At 43.5% G+C, this 19460-nt stretch overlaps 1 protein-coding gene across 1 annotated transcript; it reads left to right on the top strand.

Moving 5' to 3' along the window:
* The first annotated feature begins 7570 nt into the window (after positions 1–7570).
* Positions 7571–16118, top strand: LOC149322002 (volume-regulated anion channel subunit LRRC8D-like). Its single transcript, XM_089506363.1, has 2 exons — positions 7571–7649; positions 12492–16118. Exon 2 carries the CDS (start codon positions 12565–12567, stop codon positions 13729–13731), a length of 1167 nt encoding a protein of 388 aa, XP_089362489.1. The 5' UTR covers positions 7571–7649; positions 12492–12564; the 3' UTR covers positions 13732–16118.
* The last annotated feature ends 3342 nt before the right edge of the window (positions 16119–19460 follow it).

Below are 19460 nucleotides of genomic sequence, written 5' to 3'. Positions count from 1 at the left end.
AGAAGATGCACGAAATTTGTAAGAAGAAGAAATATAATGCTGAAGGATGGGGATACAGTTGGAACACTGATAGAAGTGAGCTGCATAACTGAATGTCACCACAGTTTTAAAAAAAGGCCTAGCCTTTTGGGCCACGCTGATCAGGGTTACCATCATCAGAACCTCTGAAGCTGATCTTAAAAGCTAGATAAGTTGGTAGTGGATCAGGGAAGAGTTAAAGTAACTGGTTCCCAGCCATTTAGGGCTTTCTCCAGTAATGCTGTATCTTCAGTGGCACCATGTGATTCATTGACAGCCAACAGAGATTTCGGAATGCACGAAGTGTGCTTTGCTGCCCTTGTCTGAAGCAACTTCAGCTTCTGAACTGTCATCTGAGGAATCCCTGTGTAATAGATCATTACAGTTGTCTAATCACAGGATGTTAAGCATAGGCCGATGTGATCAAGATCCACCAGTCCAGGAACAGTTATATCTCATGGATCAACTTTAGGTGAATATAAATGACATTACAAGTTGTTTGACAGTGAAATAAGCTGATTCAGGGTGTGGTAGAGTCTCCTTTGAAGGTTTCCATAAGATGGCTGAATGGCCATTTCTTAGGAATGCTTTGATTGTGTTTTGCATGGCAGGGGGTTAGATTGGATGGCCCTTGTGGTCTCCCAGTTCTATGATTCGATTAAATGCTCTTCACCACTGAAGACATTTGGGTCTTCTAATGATAATTTGAAATATCACATAACCATAACTCCAGGAATGGGGAACCTCTGCCAGCCTGTAGTCCCCCGTGCAACAGTTTTCCTGGGGCCTTTTCTCACTACACAATTATTGTGCTACAATTCCACTTTAACTATCATGGCTGTAATTTGTAGTTTGGTCAAAGGCACCAAAGGAGTTCTGGGTGAGAATTCTAAAAGCCCCTCCCTCCAATGCCCATCCCAGGATTCCATAGGATGGAGCCGTGGTTGATAAAGGGGAATCATAGCACCATCTTTGTGTAGTGTGAAAGGGCTATGGGCTGTTCAGTTCCATGCAAGAATTTACTGGCTCACAAGCCATAGCTCATATCTGTGCAGGGTGTTTTAAGATTTAAACACTTTAAAAAAAAAACCTCTCATCACTGATCAAGACGCAACAACAAAAGTAACAAAGGCATGGAATGGGTGGTTACCACACTGGCTTTCAGGTGAGGAGCTGCAGATAGTGACTTCTCTGCCCAGGATTGCAGAGCGCTCCCCCCCCCCCCCAGCGTTTGTGTGGTGTGATAGGCCTTCAAAGCTGACTGTCGAGGTATAGCATCCCCATGAATTTCATAGGATTTTCTCAGAGAAGGGATATGAAGAGGTGGTTTTGCTAGTTCCTCTCTCTGAAATATTACTTGCTATTTGTTTACAAAGTCAGCTTTTTCTCTTTGTCTGTGCCTCATTGCCACCTAGTGGTTGATGCTATTGAAGGCACTCCAAGACAAATCTAAATAAAATAATATTTTTAAATTATCTTCATTTATTTGAGGTGAGACGTGGGTGTGGGTCTTCAGGAGGCACTAGTATATTTTGTTTTAATGTAACACAAATAGCCTATTCTTGAAAACTCATTGGAGAGAGGTGATGCACATCTGAGGTTTGCTTCCCTAAGCTGTCAATTAGCTGTTGGCTTCCTTTGGGCAAGAAAAGCAGCTATATACGAACTAAATTAATTAGTTATCATTGTCTTTTTCCTAATTTGGACTCAAGCTTTTCTACAGCTCAGCTGAACCACATCCCTTAGGAATGTGACATTGCATGTAAACCCTGGCCACAAATCACAAAGTGCTGGAGGCGCAACCTGACACAGATAGGTGTGGACCTAAGAACCCGATTATGGGAAGACTAAATTCCCTAAAGGCACCAGATCCTCTCTGATCCTGGAAGCTAAGTAGGGTCATCCCTAGTTACTACTTGGATGGGAGACCCCCAACAAATACCAGGTGCTGTAGGCTATATTTTGGAGGAAGGAACAGTCAAAACCACCTTTGAGTATTTCTTGTCAAGGAAAACCCTAAAATTCATGGCGTCACCATAACTTGACAGTCAGCTTGCAGGCACACACATACACATACACACAACAAACAAAGGAGGGGCACTCAATATCATCCAAAGATCTATGCAGGCTAAGATCTATGCAGATCTATATAGACCATGAGCTATTATGAGGTAAACTAAGGTGCAGTGAGTGGTCATGCTGTCAAGGCTGTTAATCAGGGTGCCACCAACCAGAATCAGCAGAAGGGATCCTAAAGGAAACTGGGCTGGTGCAGCTTACTTTGAATAAAGTAATGTGACCAAGAAAATACACCCTCAGGCTAATTAAGTCCAGAGTCTAAGAACTTTATCACACCATTCTGCTGTGAATGTTTAAGAATGGAAGCAAACAAGTTTGGCATAAATTCTTACACAATTTCCCCCACCATAGCTCTTTGGCGATCCATGGTTGCATGATCTGTTTTCCACATTGCCAAACATTGTCTTTGTGACCACCAACTTCCTCCCAAAGCTGGCCTCTGTGTGAATGTGCACAGCAGCCAGCTTTGAGAACATTCTGGTGGCCACGACTGCTGTCGGGGGAGGTGAAAAGGAGCAGAATTATACCCTCTCACACTGCATGACTGCCTGAGAAACAGAACTGCAGTGGAAGGGACCTATCACATGAAGTCAGTACTGTAATGGAATAGCAGTGAGACTGAGAGCCTTTTAGTGGGTTTTGCCCATCAATGAAAAGGTGTGCTATGGTCCAAAACATATCGCAGAAATATTCCAATCAGCCCACTTTAACTGACCTAGCTCAATGCTAGGGAATTCTGGAAATTGTAGTTTTGTGAGACATTTAGCCTTTTCTGTTAGCTTGCTCTGGTGCCACAATAAACTAAAATTCCCAAGACTCCCTAGCACTGAGCCAGGGCAGTTAAAACAGTCTCAAACTGGATTATTTCTGTAGTGTGCTTTGGACCTATATTAAAAAAGGGAATGCAAGGGAGAAACGGGACCTGTTGAAATTCCACTTTTCTAGTCTTGTGTGATGAAATTTTAAATTGCCTAACTGCACTGCTGGGTATGGCAAAGACATACCACTTGAGAAAAACAGCAGGATCAGCTGAGGGGCTCAACAGACCATTCCAAAAGGGTGGGCTGCTCGTTTTTTCTCCTGAGGGACGCCGCAGCAGCCAAACCATGTGACATCCCTCTGCACCAAAAAGAACCCAGAAAAAATGGGTTCTTTTAGGTTCGCACGGTCGACGCAATGAGTGTGCCATTGGCACACTGTCATGGGTCGATGATGCGAGAGTGGCGCCGCATCGTGCGGACACTGCACTGCACTTATGTCATCATGGCGGTCCCCGTGGGGACGGGAGGCTGCCATGATGGCGGCATCTGTACGGACTAGAATTTGGGAACATGTGGTTGCTGCACGCTCCCGAACCTATAATCGGCGCCAGGATGGTGCTTCCCTACCCATTTGTACCAGCCCTGACAGAAAGGTTCAGGAAACTAGGATTCCTACATTTTGTCTGAGCTGCATAAGAAAGGTAAACCTTATGGTATGGAAGGGTCAGATGAGGAGGAGGAGGAGCTGGAAGCTCTTGTTATAATTCTGAGCAGATCTAGCCATCTTGGCCATATGAAAAATTCCCGTATTTAGGCAATCTTTTTATTAGGCCAACTCAAAGGTCATAAGATAGTATGCAATATTTTGGGATCTTCAGATGTCTGCACTAGGACACATTGACAACCATATTCTATTCTAACTGCAGTGACAACATCCTGGTAAATGGGGTGCAAGCTTGTAGAAGCACGGGATGTGTCCTCCTGAATCTTCGTTCATGAAGAAAAGCCAGAGAGGGGTGGGATCCCTAAGCAGGAGTGATTACATTTTCCTGAAGTTTGTTAAACAGTGAAAAGGAGAAGCCAGGCATAGACAGACATGCATTCTAGACTTTACTGAGTTCAGTAAATTTAAGGAAATACTGAGGGCCATCCCAGGGTCAGGAATACTAAAAGAAAAGGGAGATCAGGACAGATGGGTTTCTCAAAAGGGAAATACTGAAGGCACAATTTAAAACAGTTCTAATGAGGAGGAAAATGGGAGGTGTCTCAAGAAACCAGGATGGATGATTAAGGAACTTTCATAGAATCATAGAATCGTAGAGTTGGAAGAGACCACTAGGGCCATCCAGTCCAACCCCCTGCCATGCAGGAAATCCAAATCAAAGCATCCCTGACAGATGGCCATCCAGCCTCTGTTTAAAGACCTCCAAGGAAGGAGACTCTATCACCCTCCGAGGGAGTGCATTCCATTGTCGAACAGCCCTTACTGTCAGGAAGTTCCTCCTAATGTTCAGGTGGAATCTCTTTTCCTGTAGCTTGCATCCATTGTTCCGGGTCCTGTTTTCTGGAGCAGCAGAAAACAAGCTTGCTCCCTCTTCAATATGACATCCTTTCAAATATTTAAACAGGGCTATCATATCACCTCTTAACCTTCTTTTCTCCGGGCTAAACATCCCCAGCTCCCTAAATCGTTCCTCATAGGGCATGGTTTCCAGACCCTTCACCATTTTTGTCGCCCTCCTTTGGACACGCTCCAGTTTCTCAATGTCCTTTCTGAATTGTGGTGCCCAGAACTGGACACAATATTCTAGGTGGGGCCTGACCAGAGCAGAATACAGTGGCACTATTACTTCTCTTGATCTAGACACTATACTTCTATTGATGCAGCCTAAAATAGCATTGGCCTTTTTAGCTGCCGCATCACACTGTTGACTCATGTTCAACTTGTGGTCTACTTGGACTCCTAGATCCCTTTCACACGTAGTTTCATTCAGCCAGGTGTCACCCATCCTATATCTGTGCATTTTATTTTTCCGCCCTAAGTGCAATACCTTACATTTCTCTGTGTTGAATTTCATTTTGTTAGCTTTGGCCCAGCTTTCTAGTCTATTCAGGTCATTTTGAATCTTGATCCTGTCCTCTGGGGTATTAGCTATTCCCCCTAATTTGGTGTCATCTGCAAATTTGACAAGTATGCTCCCAATTCTGTCATCCAGGTCATTGATAAAGATGTTGAATAGCACTGGGCCCAGGACAGAGCCCTGTGGGACCCCACTGGTCACTTCTCTCCAGGATGAAAAGGAGCCATTGTTGAGCACCCTTTGGGTTCGGCCGGTCAACTGAGCTAAGTTTTAAACGGGGCATGTATAAGAAATGGAAAAGATGGGAAATCACCAAAGAGGAATTCAAACAAATAGCTAGCAAATGTAGGGGTAAGGTCAGAAAAGCAAAAGTGCAGAATTAGCGCAGGCTTGCTAGAGAGGTTAAGAATAATAAAAAGGGCTTTTTGGGTATGTCTGTAGCAAAAAGAACAGGAAAATGGTAGGGCCACCGAGTGAAGAACATGGCAAAATGCTAAGAGGGGACAGAGAAAAGGCAGACATACTCAACACCTTTGCCTCAGTCTTCTCACAAAAGGAAAAGGGTGCTCAACCTGAGGAAAATGGAGCAGAAGACACAATAGGGGAAACGCAGCACAGAATAAGTAAAGAGGTAGGACAGGAATACCTGGTTATCCTAAATGAATTTAACTCTCCAGGACCAGATGAACTACATCCAAGGGTATTAAAAGAACTAGTAAATGTAATCTAAAACTCATTAGCAATAATCTTTCAGAACTCCTGTAGAACAGAAGTCCCAGCAGACTGGGGGACAGCAAATGTTGTCCCATTCTTCAAAAATGGGAAAAAAAGAGGATCCCAACAATTATCGCCCAGTTAGTCTGACATCAATACCAGGAAAGATTCTATAGCAGATTGTTAAAGAGAGAGTCTGTGAACATCTAGAAGGCAATTCCATAATCACAAAAAAGGATATAGCATATCCTGATTTCAGTAAGGCCTTTGATAAGGTCCCCCATGATAACCTTGCAAACAAGCTTGTAAAATGTGGGTTAGACAATGCAGCTGTTAGCTGGATTTGTAATTGGTTGAAGGCCGAACCCAAAGGGTGCTCAACAATGGCTCCTTTTCATCCTGGAGAGAAGTGACCAGTGGGGTCCCACAGGGTTCTGTCCTGGGCCCAGTGCTATTCAACATCTTTATCAACAACTTGAATGAAAGAAAAGGAGGCATGCTTATCAAATTTGCAGATGACACCAAATTAGGAGGAGTAGCTAATACATAGAGGAGACAGACAAAATTCAAAATGACCTTAATAGATTAGAAAGCTGGGCCAAAGTTAACAAAATGAATTTCATGGAGAAATATAAGGTACTGCACTTAGGGCAGAAAAATGAAATGCATAGATATAGGATAGGGGATACCTGGCTGAACGGGACTACATGTGAAAGGGATCTGGGAGTCCAAGTAGACCACAAATTGAACATGAGTCAACAGTGTGATGCGACAGCTAAAAAGGCCCATGTGATTCTAGGCTGCATCAATAGGAGTATAGTGTCTAAATCAAGGGAAGTAATAGTGCCACTCTGTTCTGCCTTGGTCAGGCTTCACCTGAAATACTGTGTCCAGTTCTGGGCACCACAGTTCAAAAAAGGAGACAAACTGGAGCGTGTCCAAAGGAGGGCGACTAAAATGGTGAAGAGCGGCTTAGGGAAGTGGGCATGTTTAGCCTGGAGAAGAGAAGTTTAAGAGGCGATATGATAGCCCTATTGAAGTATTTGAAGGGATGTCATATTGAGAATGGAGCAAGCTTGTTTTCTGATGCTCCAGCGAATAGGACCAGAACAATGGAAGCAACCTACAGGGAAAGAGATTCCACCTCAGCATTAGGAGGAACTTTCTGATAGTATGAACTGTTAGGAGCCTTCTTCTTTGGAGGACTTTAAACAGAGGCTGGATGGTCATCTAAGGGTGCTTTGATTTAGATTTCTTGCATGGCAAAATGGGGTTGGTCTGGATGGCCCTTGTGGTCTCTTCCAACTTTATGATTCTATTATCCCATGCAATCCTGAGAGTTGCAGTTTAGGGAGAAGCCTTTAGAATTCCCACTCAGGGAATTCCTCTGGTTCCAGTCCCCAAACTGCAAATCCCAGGATTTCATAGGCCACGACAGTTAAACTGGATTCATAACTCTGTAATTGTGTAGTGTGGATGGGCCAGGCAAAAGATGATAAAAAGTAAATAGTGTGGGTGTGGGGGTAAGTTGACTGATATTGAAAATGTGTAATCTACATGGTCAGAGTCTTAAGAAGGCATGGGAAAGTAAGGTTCTACCTTGAAGGATTGATAGGACAAAATTAGGGGAAAATGTGCTCTAAAGCTCTTGATTAAAACATGAAGAATGAAATGTTCTAGCAGTAGGTGCGTGATTAATTCACTCAATTATTTTAATAGCTTCTTTCCTTCCTGAATATCAAGGAAATGTGTCAAGCAGTCCCTTTGAAAGTAAATGAGGTTTGTTTTCAAGAACTTAAAGCCTCTCTCCCCTCCAGCCCTTTCCTCTTGAATGCAGCTGCTATGGAAACAGAATAATGCATCTTGCACAGGGAGCAGGACTAAAAAAGATTTGTGTGCCGACTAAAACCACAACTCAAGGAGAGAGGCTTGGAAGAGGACAAACCTTGCGGATCAGAGCAAAGGGTGTGCCGGAAAAGTGCCAGGCAGTCTGCAGGTGAGGATCTTTGAGGAAAGTAAAAAGGAGAACAGAGGAGAGATACCCGGAGGATTTACACTTACAGGGTGTGATGATGGGAACCCTGCCACTGCCCTGTACAAAGACTTATGTGTATGTGGTAGTCTTGTGAGCAATGTGGCAGGCATTGGAAAAGAGGCAGAAGACAGAGGACTTGCTTTCCTCAATACAGTACAAATTTCCCCATTCCACTCCTTATCACCCTCCAGGCATCCTTGAGGGAAACCTGGTTGGCATGCAGCCCATGGCAACTGCTATAACATACCCTCCAATTGTCCCAATTTAGCAGGGGCATCACTGGCATCACTAGAGTTTGTGTCACCCAGTGTGGGAATGTCAAGGGAGGACAGCAGCAGTGATCTCCCTCAAAACATCTCCCAAACCCAGGCACTGCTTCCCAAGGTGGGACACCCTAGGCAGGGCCTGGGTGGGTGAGCACTTGGGAGGGAAGGATGGAGAGGTTAGGACCCCCACAAAAGAAGGGGCACTTCAGGGGGACTTCTTCCAACTCTTCAGCAGCAGTGGCTCAATTGGCCTCCTCTTGTTGCCTGTCTGCTTCTGTACTGCCTGACCAAGCTGCCATGCTGCTGCCGACAACTGAGAGTAGCCTGGCAGTTGGACTGGGCAGCACAGAAATAGGCAGGTGGGGAGACTCCTGGGCAATCCTGATTAATCCTTTGTAGTTCCACTTTCTCCACTGCTTTTAAAATGACCCAGCTTTTCTCTCCCTCTCCTGCTTTCCTCCTTTGCCCTCATCTTATTTAAATTAATAATAATAATAATAATAATAATAGTAATAATAATTTTTATTTATATTTTCCCGCCTCTCCCAGGTGGATCGAGGTGGGATTACAGTCTGTTAAAACCCATACATCAATAATAAAATACATATAAAATACATCAATAAAAATAATACCATTAATCTTAAAACTAACTCATCATCAAGTGGAAATGCAGTAGTCAATGGTCTGGAGGTGTTTCTTACACAAGGTCAGGTGGGTAAGCTCGCCGGAAGAGATCCGTCTTAAGTGCCTTCTTAAACCACTCCAAGGAGGTAATGAGATGGATCTCTTCCGGGAGACTGTTCCACAATTTCGGAACAGCTACTGTGAAGGCACTCTGGGAAGTTGATGTGAGCCTGGTTGATTGATGTTCTAACACGTTCTTCCCAGTTATTCTAAGTGAACGGGGCAGATTGTGTAGGGAGAGGCGTTCCTGCAAGTAACTTGGGCCCAAGCCATGTAGGGCTTTAAAGGTAATAACCAACACCTTGTATTGCGCCCGGAAGCTAATTGGCAGCTAGTGAAGAGATTTTAAGACAGGTGTTATATGGTCATACCTGGATGAACCGATGACCAGTCTGGCTGCCGCAGTTTAAACCAGTTGAAGCTTCCAAACTTGGTACAAGGGTTGCCCCATGTAGAGCACGTTACAGAAATCAAGACGAGAGATTACCAGTGCATGTACCACTGCTTCTAGGTCCTTTTGGTCCAGGTAGGGGCATAGTTGGCATATCAACCGAAGTTGATACCAAGCACTCCTGGCTGTCACACGCATTTGAGATGACAATTGTAGTGATGAGTCCAGGAGCATTCCCAAACTGCAAACTTCATCCTTTAGGGGAAGTGTGACCCCATCCAGGACTGGTTGACAAATCTCCATCCCTGGACTATTGCAAGGTACCAAATTGCTGCAAACTGAATTTAAAGTGCAATACACTTGTCCCTCCACATTCGCTGGGGTTAAGGGCACATGACCCCCATGAATGTGGAAAAAATGTAAATAACAAAAACACTGTTTTTACCTGAGAAAATACCTCTCTAGGAATCACTAGGGCCTCCAGTGCAACTTTTGGTTAAAGGTGACCATAGAGTTGCACTGGAAGACCTAGCAAGAACATATTAATAAAATCCATGAATAATCAAATCCACAAAAGTCAAAGCTGCAAATGTGGAGGGACAAGTGTAGTAGTTTGTATTCAAATAACTCAGCAGACAGGAGAGGAGAGGAAGGGGAAGAATCTTGCCATTGCCAGTAGATTTGACAAAAATAAATTGCTACAGACTCTCCAGCTTCCTCATTAATAACTTTTGTCATCTTGAACACACTGTGATACTGCCTGGCGGTATAGTTTCTAATTTTCATTGGTGAAATGTTGGATGCACAGAAATGGCTGTGCATAGGAATGCTGAAACTATACTTCTAAATGTACGCTCAGCAAGAGTAGTGTGAAGTGCTCCCTCAGGTCCTCCTTTTCAGGAGATCAGGGCTGGGACTCCACATGTTTTCTTAGCAGAACAGAAATTAGTTACCACAATGTTTAGGGCAAGTGTTCTGGGCAAGCAACAACTATATTTTTGGTAAATCTATCTATAGAGGAAGGAAAGGGTGTCTGCTCTATTTATACAGCAGATGCTTAAAGTCTGTGCACTGTAGTGTCAGCAGCAGAACAAAGGGAACCAAAGCTAAAGCAAGAGCTGCCATTAGAGCAGCTTTTTCTGACCCAGGTCCCTCCAGATGTTTTGGACTGCCACTCTCATCATCCCTGCCAATTGACCATGTTGGGTGGAATTGATGGGAGCTGTGATCTCATTTTTCTAGAGGCACACAGTTTGGGGATGCGTTTTGGACAAACTGGAGCTAACTCTTCTTTCTATCAATTGTGAACATGGAAGTCCAAATTTCTCCCCTTACTTATTTCTTTATAAAAATAGTTATCTGCCCCATATTAGTTAGTTAGATCATTGATACTTAACCTTGTTCAGACATTCTTAAACTTGTTTATTCAACATGAGGAGGGGAGCTCATTATCTTTTCGTTGTTGCTTGAAAAGCCATGGTTGTGAACAGAAGGGACTCCTCAATACATGAAGGCTCTCCACATGAGCCAGAACTCTGTTTTCTTACAGTTCTGGCTCATGTGGAGAGCATACATTTATAGAAGAAGCTGTTCTCAGACCTGTTTGCTTTTCATGCAAACAAAGTGACACTGGGGAAGTGGGCAGAAAGCACAGAGAGAAATGTGACAATGGACGTATGGGAAATCTGTGGAATAAAGAACATAGATTTTCCTTAAATACATCAATATGAATATGCAAAGGAATCTTGTAGCAAGCATCTTTGATACTGTGTGAAAGATGCTGTAGCATAAGCTTTTGTAGACTTGGTCTATTTCCTCAGATAACTCACATCAGGAGGGAGGCTTTGTTTTACACCTGTGTTTTGTGGCAGAAAAATATGCAAAGTTGTAGGCTGGAATCCTTTTGGTGGTACATGCTGATATAAGGCAGTGTATGTACTTTTTTGTGTGGGTATTGTGGAAGGGAGGGCCAGTGTGGCATAGTGATTTGAGTGTGAGCATAGAACACTGGGAGACCAGGGTTCAAATCCCCGCTCAGCTATGGAAACCTACCTTGGGCAAATCACACTCTGTCAACCTCAGAGAAAGGCAAAGGCACCCACCCTCTGAATAAATCGTGCCAAGACAATCCCGTGATAGCTTTGCCTCTGTAAATTGGAAATGACTTGCAAGCACACAACAACAATGGCAAACAAGCATTATCCAGAAATCTTATTTGTTGTACCTCTATTAATAAGACAATCTATTCTTCACTTTCAGGACAGATAATTATACACAAGAATTGGTGTTTTTAATTTTCTGTAGAACTGTGTCTTTGAGAAAAAACACAAACCAAAAGTAGAGCTTCCACTGGGGCACCCTTGTTTTAGTGCAACAGCCAATGAAAGATTCCAAAATTGATATTAGTGCAATGCCTTTATTTGACGAATCAGAATACAAAAATGTCCGTAAGCTTTCGAGATCTCCAAAGCTCTTCATGATGGAATTGGTGGGAGGAAAGAAAATAAAATTAATGTGAAGTTGAAGGCTTTTATGGCTGCATCTATAGTATTTTGTGAATTTTTTCAGGCTATGCAGCCATGTTCTAGAAGAGTTTCTTCCTGATGTTTCGCCAGCATCTGTGGCTGGCATCTTCAGAGAATGCTAACCTGGAAGAGAGTGGGTATATATATACTGTGTGATCCTGAACACAGTATATATATATACCCACGTTATAAACCATCCTGGGCACATTATAAATTAGCAGAACACATTATAAACCATCCTGGGCATAAAATGCTGTTTGAGAACACTGAAATTCTGGACTATGCCAACAACTATCAGGTCAGAATGCATAGGGAAGCCATTGAAATCCACAAACACTTGGACAACTTCAACAGGAAAGAAGAAATCTTCAAAGTAATTAAAGTTTGGCTACCAGTCCTGAAGAATAGCAAAATGAGGACTCAGCAAATGCAAATGAGAAATCACTCAGGGTCAGAGGCTTCCCAGCAAACAAGGATCACCAAGTAGCAGATAGTAATCCTCTTTTGCATATCCTCCTACCCTGAGGAGGCCATCAACAACAGAACAATACACAGATTAATATGGGAATCACTCCTCCTCACTCAGGATCACACAGTATATATACTGTATACCCACTCTTTTCCAGATTAGCATTCTCTGAAGATGCCAGCCACAGATGCTGTCAAAACGTCAGGAAGAAACTCTTCTAGAACATGGCCACATAGCCTGAAAAAATCCACAAGAAACTAAAAATAAAACTAGCTTGATGTTAAACTAACCCATGATGTCTTCTGCATGATGTCTTTTGATGGAATTAGCAGGGAGGAGTGTGTAGATTTTCAAAGGAGGTTCTAGCAGATTGCGCAAACACTAACTCATAAGAAAGGCAATGAAGTTTGATTTTGAAAATATATAAAATCCAGCTGTAAACTCAAATGTGTGTCCTTATTCACACAGGTTTCTTTATCAGTGAAAAATGGAGAAAAAACCTCAGTGGCATTATTGAATTCATACTTAATTTTTTAAAGTGATGTTTACTCTGTCAGAAGTGACTTTCCACAATAACAGCCATGCTCAGTTCCAGACTCTAAAGCCTTGGTGGGATGTCCTGATGGATTACTTAGTACTAGCAATGCTGATGGTTTCTCTTCTATCAGGGACTCTGCTAATCTCTGTTGACCAAGTGACATGTCTGCCTCTGAATAACAAGCTAAATGAGACAGCAACATCTATACCCACACCTGGAGTTATAAATCCAACCATTAATGAAATATTTCCTGCTACACACAGTGGCCATCCAGTCAGCCTTGACTACCAGCAGTACATGTACATCAGTCATATCTGTTATCAAAAGGCTTTGCCCTGGTTTTCCAAATATTTCCCTTATCTTGCACTTGTTAACTCAATGCTTTTAATGGCTAGTAGCAACTTCTGGTTCAGGTATCCTAAGACTTCATCAAAGATTGAACAGTTTTTATCCATCCTCATGAAATGCTTTGAGTCACCTTGGACTGCCAAAGCTCTCTCTGAGATGGCTTGCCAGCATTTCCTAGGCCTGCCCAAAACCACTGCTGCAGGAGGGAGCCAAAACCAACTGATATCACCTTCATCTTCTCTTTTCCTTGAATGGAAGGACAAAGAGCAAGGCCGGGCACTCTTTGAGAAGATCTGCAGGTTTAGAGCGCACACTGAAAGTGCTTCTTTGATTTACAAAATCTACATGGGACAAATCATCTTCAAAGTTGCAAAGGTCCTAACTGTGCTGGGCTATACTTCCAACTGTGTAGGATCCATCTCCTTTAAACATGTTTGCTGGTTAGACACAGAGAACCTCACTGGCTACTCTACTTTCCTCTGTACCCATAGCTTGGCTTCCATTCTGCAGAAACTGATGGCTACTTACCTTTTCTTAATGTTCCTCTATGGGGTTATTGCGACGTACCCACTCTTATGGCTTGTACGGCAGCCATTGCTCAGGTATTCTTTTAAGCCAATGCATGAAGACAATCACATAATTGACATCCCAGAGGTATACAATGATTTTGCTTTTTTGCTGCACATGGCTGACCAGTGTGACCAATTATACTCATGGCGTTTTGCCATCTTCCTTTCAGCCATGAGTGAGAGTTGCCCACCAGATATGGATCTTGATCATGAATTATGTATTATAGGTGGGATACATACCTCCATTTTGTAGCGTGGCAGTGGCGATTCTAGGGTTAGGGAGCACGCACCATTCACACGCTCCCTAACCCTAGTACATAATAGGGTTAGCCTAGTATGTACTGGCGGCCCAAAATGGTGGTGCCCTGTACATAGGGCGCCGCCATTTTGACGGGACAGATGCCTAGTGCCACAAGAAGAACCCGCTTTTTGCAGGTTCTTTTTGTTCTGCAACAGAGCCGCGTGGTTTGTCCGTTGCGGCTCCCTTGCGGAGCAAACCAGGGCAGCGGGAAACCGCCCTTTTGGGGCGGTCTGTATCCCACCATAGATTGGAGTGGACATACTTTTCTTGCCTTAGTCTCAAAGTAGACACACAAGCACTTACAAAATCAGAGCTTGGTAAAGTTACTTTATGGGTCAACAACTTCCAGAACCCACCCCCCATCTGTGACTGGCAGGGTGTGTGTGCGTGATTGGGACTTGCTGTCCAAAAAGTAACTTTTTCAAACTCTTGGATAAACATTCAAAACTTCCTTTCAAACCTATATTTTCAAATTTCAAGAAGGACAACATGGCAGCAGTGGCATCATTAGGGAGGTGCAGGGAGTGCGTCCCACACCAGGTGACATCCCAGAAGAGGGGTGATGCCTGTTTGCGCCCTCCTCCCACTGGGTGTGTGTGAGAGAAGGGGAGAGCATGTTCCTCCAGGTTTTGTCATCGTGGTGGCTTCCTCCTGAGGGTGAGGACGCTGCTGTGGCAAATGAGAAGGGTGAGCACACCCTTCTAGATTTTGTCAAAGCAGTGGCTCCCTTCTCAGGAGGCAGCTGGTGTTGTGGTGAAGGGCGAATGTGACCTTTTTGCTGCTGCCCTTCCAGTAGCACCCCTCAACAGCCCTCGCACCAGTTGACACCCAAGGTGGGGATGCCACTATATGGCAGGACAGTTTAATTCATTTGAAAAAGCAGAGACAAGAAGATACAGATCTGTTTAGAGATTCAGACAGGAAGCTTGCATCCTGTGTCTTCCTTTTCCCTCAGTCTCAGGGAAATGTTTTATGAGATAATAGGCAAGAGAAAGACATATGAAAGGTGTGTCACTGAAGCATCTAAAAGGGAAAAACACAAGTTTCAGATCATAAGAAGAAATGGTATCACAACAACACAACAGACTATCAATTGCCCTGCTGGTGCAGTGGTTAAATGCCAGTACTGCAGCCACTCACAGCCACAAGTTCACTCCCAAGCAGGGCTCCAGGGTCCACTTAGCCCTCCATCCTTTTGTAGATCGGTAATATGAGTACCCAGTTTTTGAGGGGCAATTGGCTTATACATTGTAAACTGCTTAGGGAGTGCTAGTTCACTGATAAATGATACAGAAATGTACTTGTTATTGCTATTGGTAAGGAGATTGGCAAAGATACATCTTACAAATTGACCTGTACTCTTTGGTATAAAATAACTGCTTAAATGTTAATTTTGCGGCTGTGCAGATCGGCCTTAAAGGCCAGCTTGGGGATGGGGTCGGAGCATGGTGTCCTCATGATGCACGCCCCGGCTCCGCCCCCAGGGTGGTGTGATACTGTTCGTCACTCCACACAGCGCACGGCATCACAGCGCTCCTCTGCCACTGTGTCCACATGATGCAGCACCAAAGGAACACCGAAAGCTGTGGCACCGCGGCCATCGCACCCTTTGCAGGGAGCAAAAAGGAGCTGTTTTTGTGCCCTGCAAAGGCTTTTTGTGGCTCCTTTTTGTGCCCTGCAAAGGCCAGAGCGGGGGTGCAGCATGTGGTTGCTGCAGCCCTGATCTGGCTGTAAAAGGGGTGGCAGGAGGCTGCCCCTTCAGGGCTGTTTGCACAGCCCCTTTGTTGTTAAATGTCCCTTATTTTACAGGCATATTAGAAAGCCTGTTATTTTAATGGAAAAGTGTACTGTCAATGAAGAAAGAAGCACTGTTATTACACAGGAGTTCAGTGCCCTGTTATAGCTTAGCATAGCACAGTATAGCATTTTCAGATGTCACTAGAATATTCTGAATAAATCCAGGATATGCTTAATTGTAGCTAAGGCCACAGAAATGCTTCTTTAAATGCTGTTAATGACCTAGCCTAGGGAAGTAATGAGGTGAAAAAAGTAAATTAACTCTTCTTTTTAAACAATGTACCTTCCATTTCGGATGATGTGAGAATTCTTTAAAGACTCTGAATTTTCTACTAACTTCATTTAAATGGGACTTGTGCTAGAACCTATGTTCCATGTCTGTAGACATATGTGTTAAAAAAATTGAGGGCTATCTATGAAGATAGGTATTTCAGCAGATATCCCTGATGTTACCAGCTGCTAAGGGATTGTAATAAAAACTCTTTTTTTGGAGGATGTGTTATTTCTTAACATGCTTTTGCTGGTATACCTAAGTAAATGTAGTAGATATATTCCTGGGCTTTTCTTCTTTAACTAGAGGTAGAAATAACATGGAAAGATAGGCTCATACGCACAAAAAAAGTTCAACATGTTTGAGCAAACTTTTTATTCAAAACTAACACTATGTCTATGTAAAATTGAATAACCAGGTTAGGTAAGCCTTGCCTAAGTAAACAAAAACATTTTGAATCTAGATACTGCTTGAAAGCTTCCTCCAAAATATATCCTAGGATTATTTTTCCCTCTTTCTTTCAACAGCCTCCACATTTCTTATGATTTCCATTTTGGTGGCCACTTAATATATCTAGGATTTTTTTTTAACATGCTGGGGCTAGTTGGTGAGACTGGCCTATTTTGCTGCTCATGCTTGCCCAATAAGGGATTCTGGAGGAGGTAGATTCTGTGCTCAAGTCTGTTCAGCAGTTCACCTACCTGGGAAGCATCATCTCCTCAGACGCCAAGATTGATAAGGAGATCGATCACAGATTAGCAAAGGCATATAGTGCATTGGGAAGGCTTCACAAGAGTCTGGAGTAACAAACACTTGAGGCGAAGCACAAAAATCAGTGTGTATAGAGCCATTGTACTGTCTATTCTCCTCTATGGGTCTGAAACATGGGTCACCTATCGCCAACACCTACGACTCTTTGAACGCTTTCATCACCGCTGTTTATGCACAATTCTAAATATACACTGGACTGACTATGTGACAAATGTTGCTGTCCTTGAGCAAGCAGGGATCACCAGCATTGAGGCCATGCTATTGAGGATGCAGCTGAGCTGGGCAGGACACGTTTCTAGGATGAAAGACCATCGCCTCCCAAAAATAGTATTCTACAGTGAACTCGCCACGGGTCAGCGTAAGAGAGGCGCCCCAAAGAAGAGATACAAGGACTCCCTGAAACAACATCTCAGGCTTGGCCAAACTGATCACCAACAATGGTCCACCCTGGCCTCGCATTGGGACGCATGGAGACGCACTATCCACGATGCTGCAGCCTTTTTCGAAAACTCACGCTGAATGAGTCTCGAAGAGAAACGACAACACAGAAAGAACCACAACCCGGAAACATCACCCAAAGAGACTTTCCGCTGTGCTTTCTGCAACCTGACCTGTTTGTCCCAGATTGGCCTTTTTAGTCATCAACGTGCTTGTACAAAGCGTGGGATGAGTCCTTCCTGAATCTTCGTTCGCGAAGCAAAGCCAGAGATTCTGGAGGCAGATGTTGCTTACCTTAGCCTGCTCTTCCCCAGCACAAGCTTTATTGCATTGTTTACTCTTGACATGCAGTGGCAACACAGTAGAAAATCTTCTTCATCATCTTTCTAATGCCAATGCTGCAAAAAAACCCAAAACAAAACAATACCAAAAACAAAAAAACTTCCAGCTGGATGTAACATAAGAAAAGGGGTGGGGCTGAGCTCTTGTAGAAATATTTTGTAAAAAGGAGTTCCTTTGCCAGAGGCTTTGTTCATTGAGGTAAGTCTGTATATTTGTCTGATCTCCAAAGCAACTTTAACAAGAGTCCTGTTCTCTGGGCATGCAAACTGGCACTCTCTAATCACGATGTCACACAAAATGCTTACTGAAACATCTGTGTCTTATGTACTTCACAATACTGACATATTATTATTATTATTATTATTATTATTATTAACCTTTATTTATGAAGCGCTGTAAATTTACACAGCGCTGTACATGCAATCATTTTAGCTAGACGGATCCCTGCCCTCGGGCTTACAATCTAAAAAGACATGACACAGAAGGAGAAGGGAGTGGTGGAGGGAAAGGGTAAGAGGTCCAGCAGTTCCTCTCTACCTCCGAGGCCTGGACCAAGGCAGATGGACTGGAGGGAGGGCTTGGTTTCATAATGGATGGTTAATCTTCCAGGGAAAATACATACTCTCAAGTAGGATAATGCATATACAGTACATAGCAATACAGAAATTGGTTTGATAAACAGACACCAAAAGAACATCAAATAGTAAGCAACAATTATGCAATGCCTGGGAAGGCTTCTCTGAACAGGATGGTTTTCAACTCCATTTTGAAGCTGGTTAAAGAAGTGATGGCTCTTGCTTGCGAGGGAAGAAGGTTCCAGGAGTGAGGGGCAGCAAGTGAAAAGGGGTGAATCCGAGATGGGGCAGAGGAAATCCTGGGCTGGGACAGCAGACCTTGACTACCAGAATGGAGGGCCCTGGTGGGAAGGTGAGGAGAAAGAAGGTCTGATAAGTAAAGAGGGGCCAGTCCATGGAGGGCTTTGAATGTCGACAGCAGGAGCTTATACTGAATGCGGAAAGGGAGGGGGAGCCAGTGAAGGGATGCCAACACAGGAGAGATGTGGTCAGAGCGGTGGGTGGAAGTGATAATGCGTGCAGCTGAATGCTGGACATATAAAGCAGATTTAAAAAAAAAATACCACAAACAGTGATCCAGTGACACTAAATGCGGTTGAAAATAATACCAAGTTGTTCTTTCATTTGTAGTTCCTGCCTTGTAATTTATCAAGTGGAACTTGGAACAAACTGTTACAGTGTACTTTCACCTCAGGAGTGCTGTCCTTCGGGATTATTAACAAGAACAGCTACCTATGATATTCCATTCTGATTTTCTGGTTTTAATTTCCGGTTGATATTCAACATTCTCTGTGATTTGGTTTCAAACATAGATTTTGTACTTCTGCAAACTTTGGGGCTCCCAAGCAAGCTGATGTCTCTCTGCTACCCTGCTTTGGCTACAAAATCAGAATTCCTCCTTTATGTGGGATATCAAAGGCAGTAGATAAAACATTTTGCTGCTGGAGGCCAAAAACAAAAGTTCTTGAGAAACAACTAAGAAGGTACCACTTCTGTCCCATGCATCCGCAACCTCGTCTTGCTGAATAGTAGGGCTGGCCCTGTGTTTCCGATTCAACCGTCAAATCCTGTACTCTACTGTAGCAGAAACCACTGGCTGGGATAAACAACCAAGCTGACCCACTGTCACAGAAGGCACAGTTTTATAACGGCCGGGACCCTCCTGCATCGAAAGGTGCAAGAGAGACCATGAACATTCTTTACAGCAGGTTTTATGCCCAAGCGCAATGCAGGAAAACCAGACCCCCAAACTCTCACCCCACCCATTGCATTAATACATATATTCTATGGCGTTAGCAGATGAACATGAGCAGATTATACATTTTGAAGTAGCAGAAATTGTTCTAGTTCATGGTGACATTGTTTATACTCTTCTGTTCAGGATATTTCACCTTATCAAGAAACACTGTGTCCTCAAAACAACCCTATGCAAGAACTGCTCACTCTGAAATTAGTCTTTGCAAAAGCCGAATTCTAGCTTCTATTGA

This window comes from Sceloporus occidentalis, unplaced genomic scaffold, assembly GCF_023333645.1.
Source record: "Sceloporus occidentalis isolate IW3139 unplaced genomic scaffold, rSceOcc1.0.p SCAF_1, whole genome shotgun sequence".
Lineage (NCBI taxonomy): Eukaryota > Metazoa > Chordata > Lepidosauria > Squamata > Phrynosomatidae > Sceloporus > Sceloporus occidentalis.
Note: the sequence above shows the minus strand (reverse complement) of the source record. Positions and strands in the feature narration are given on the sequence as shown.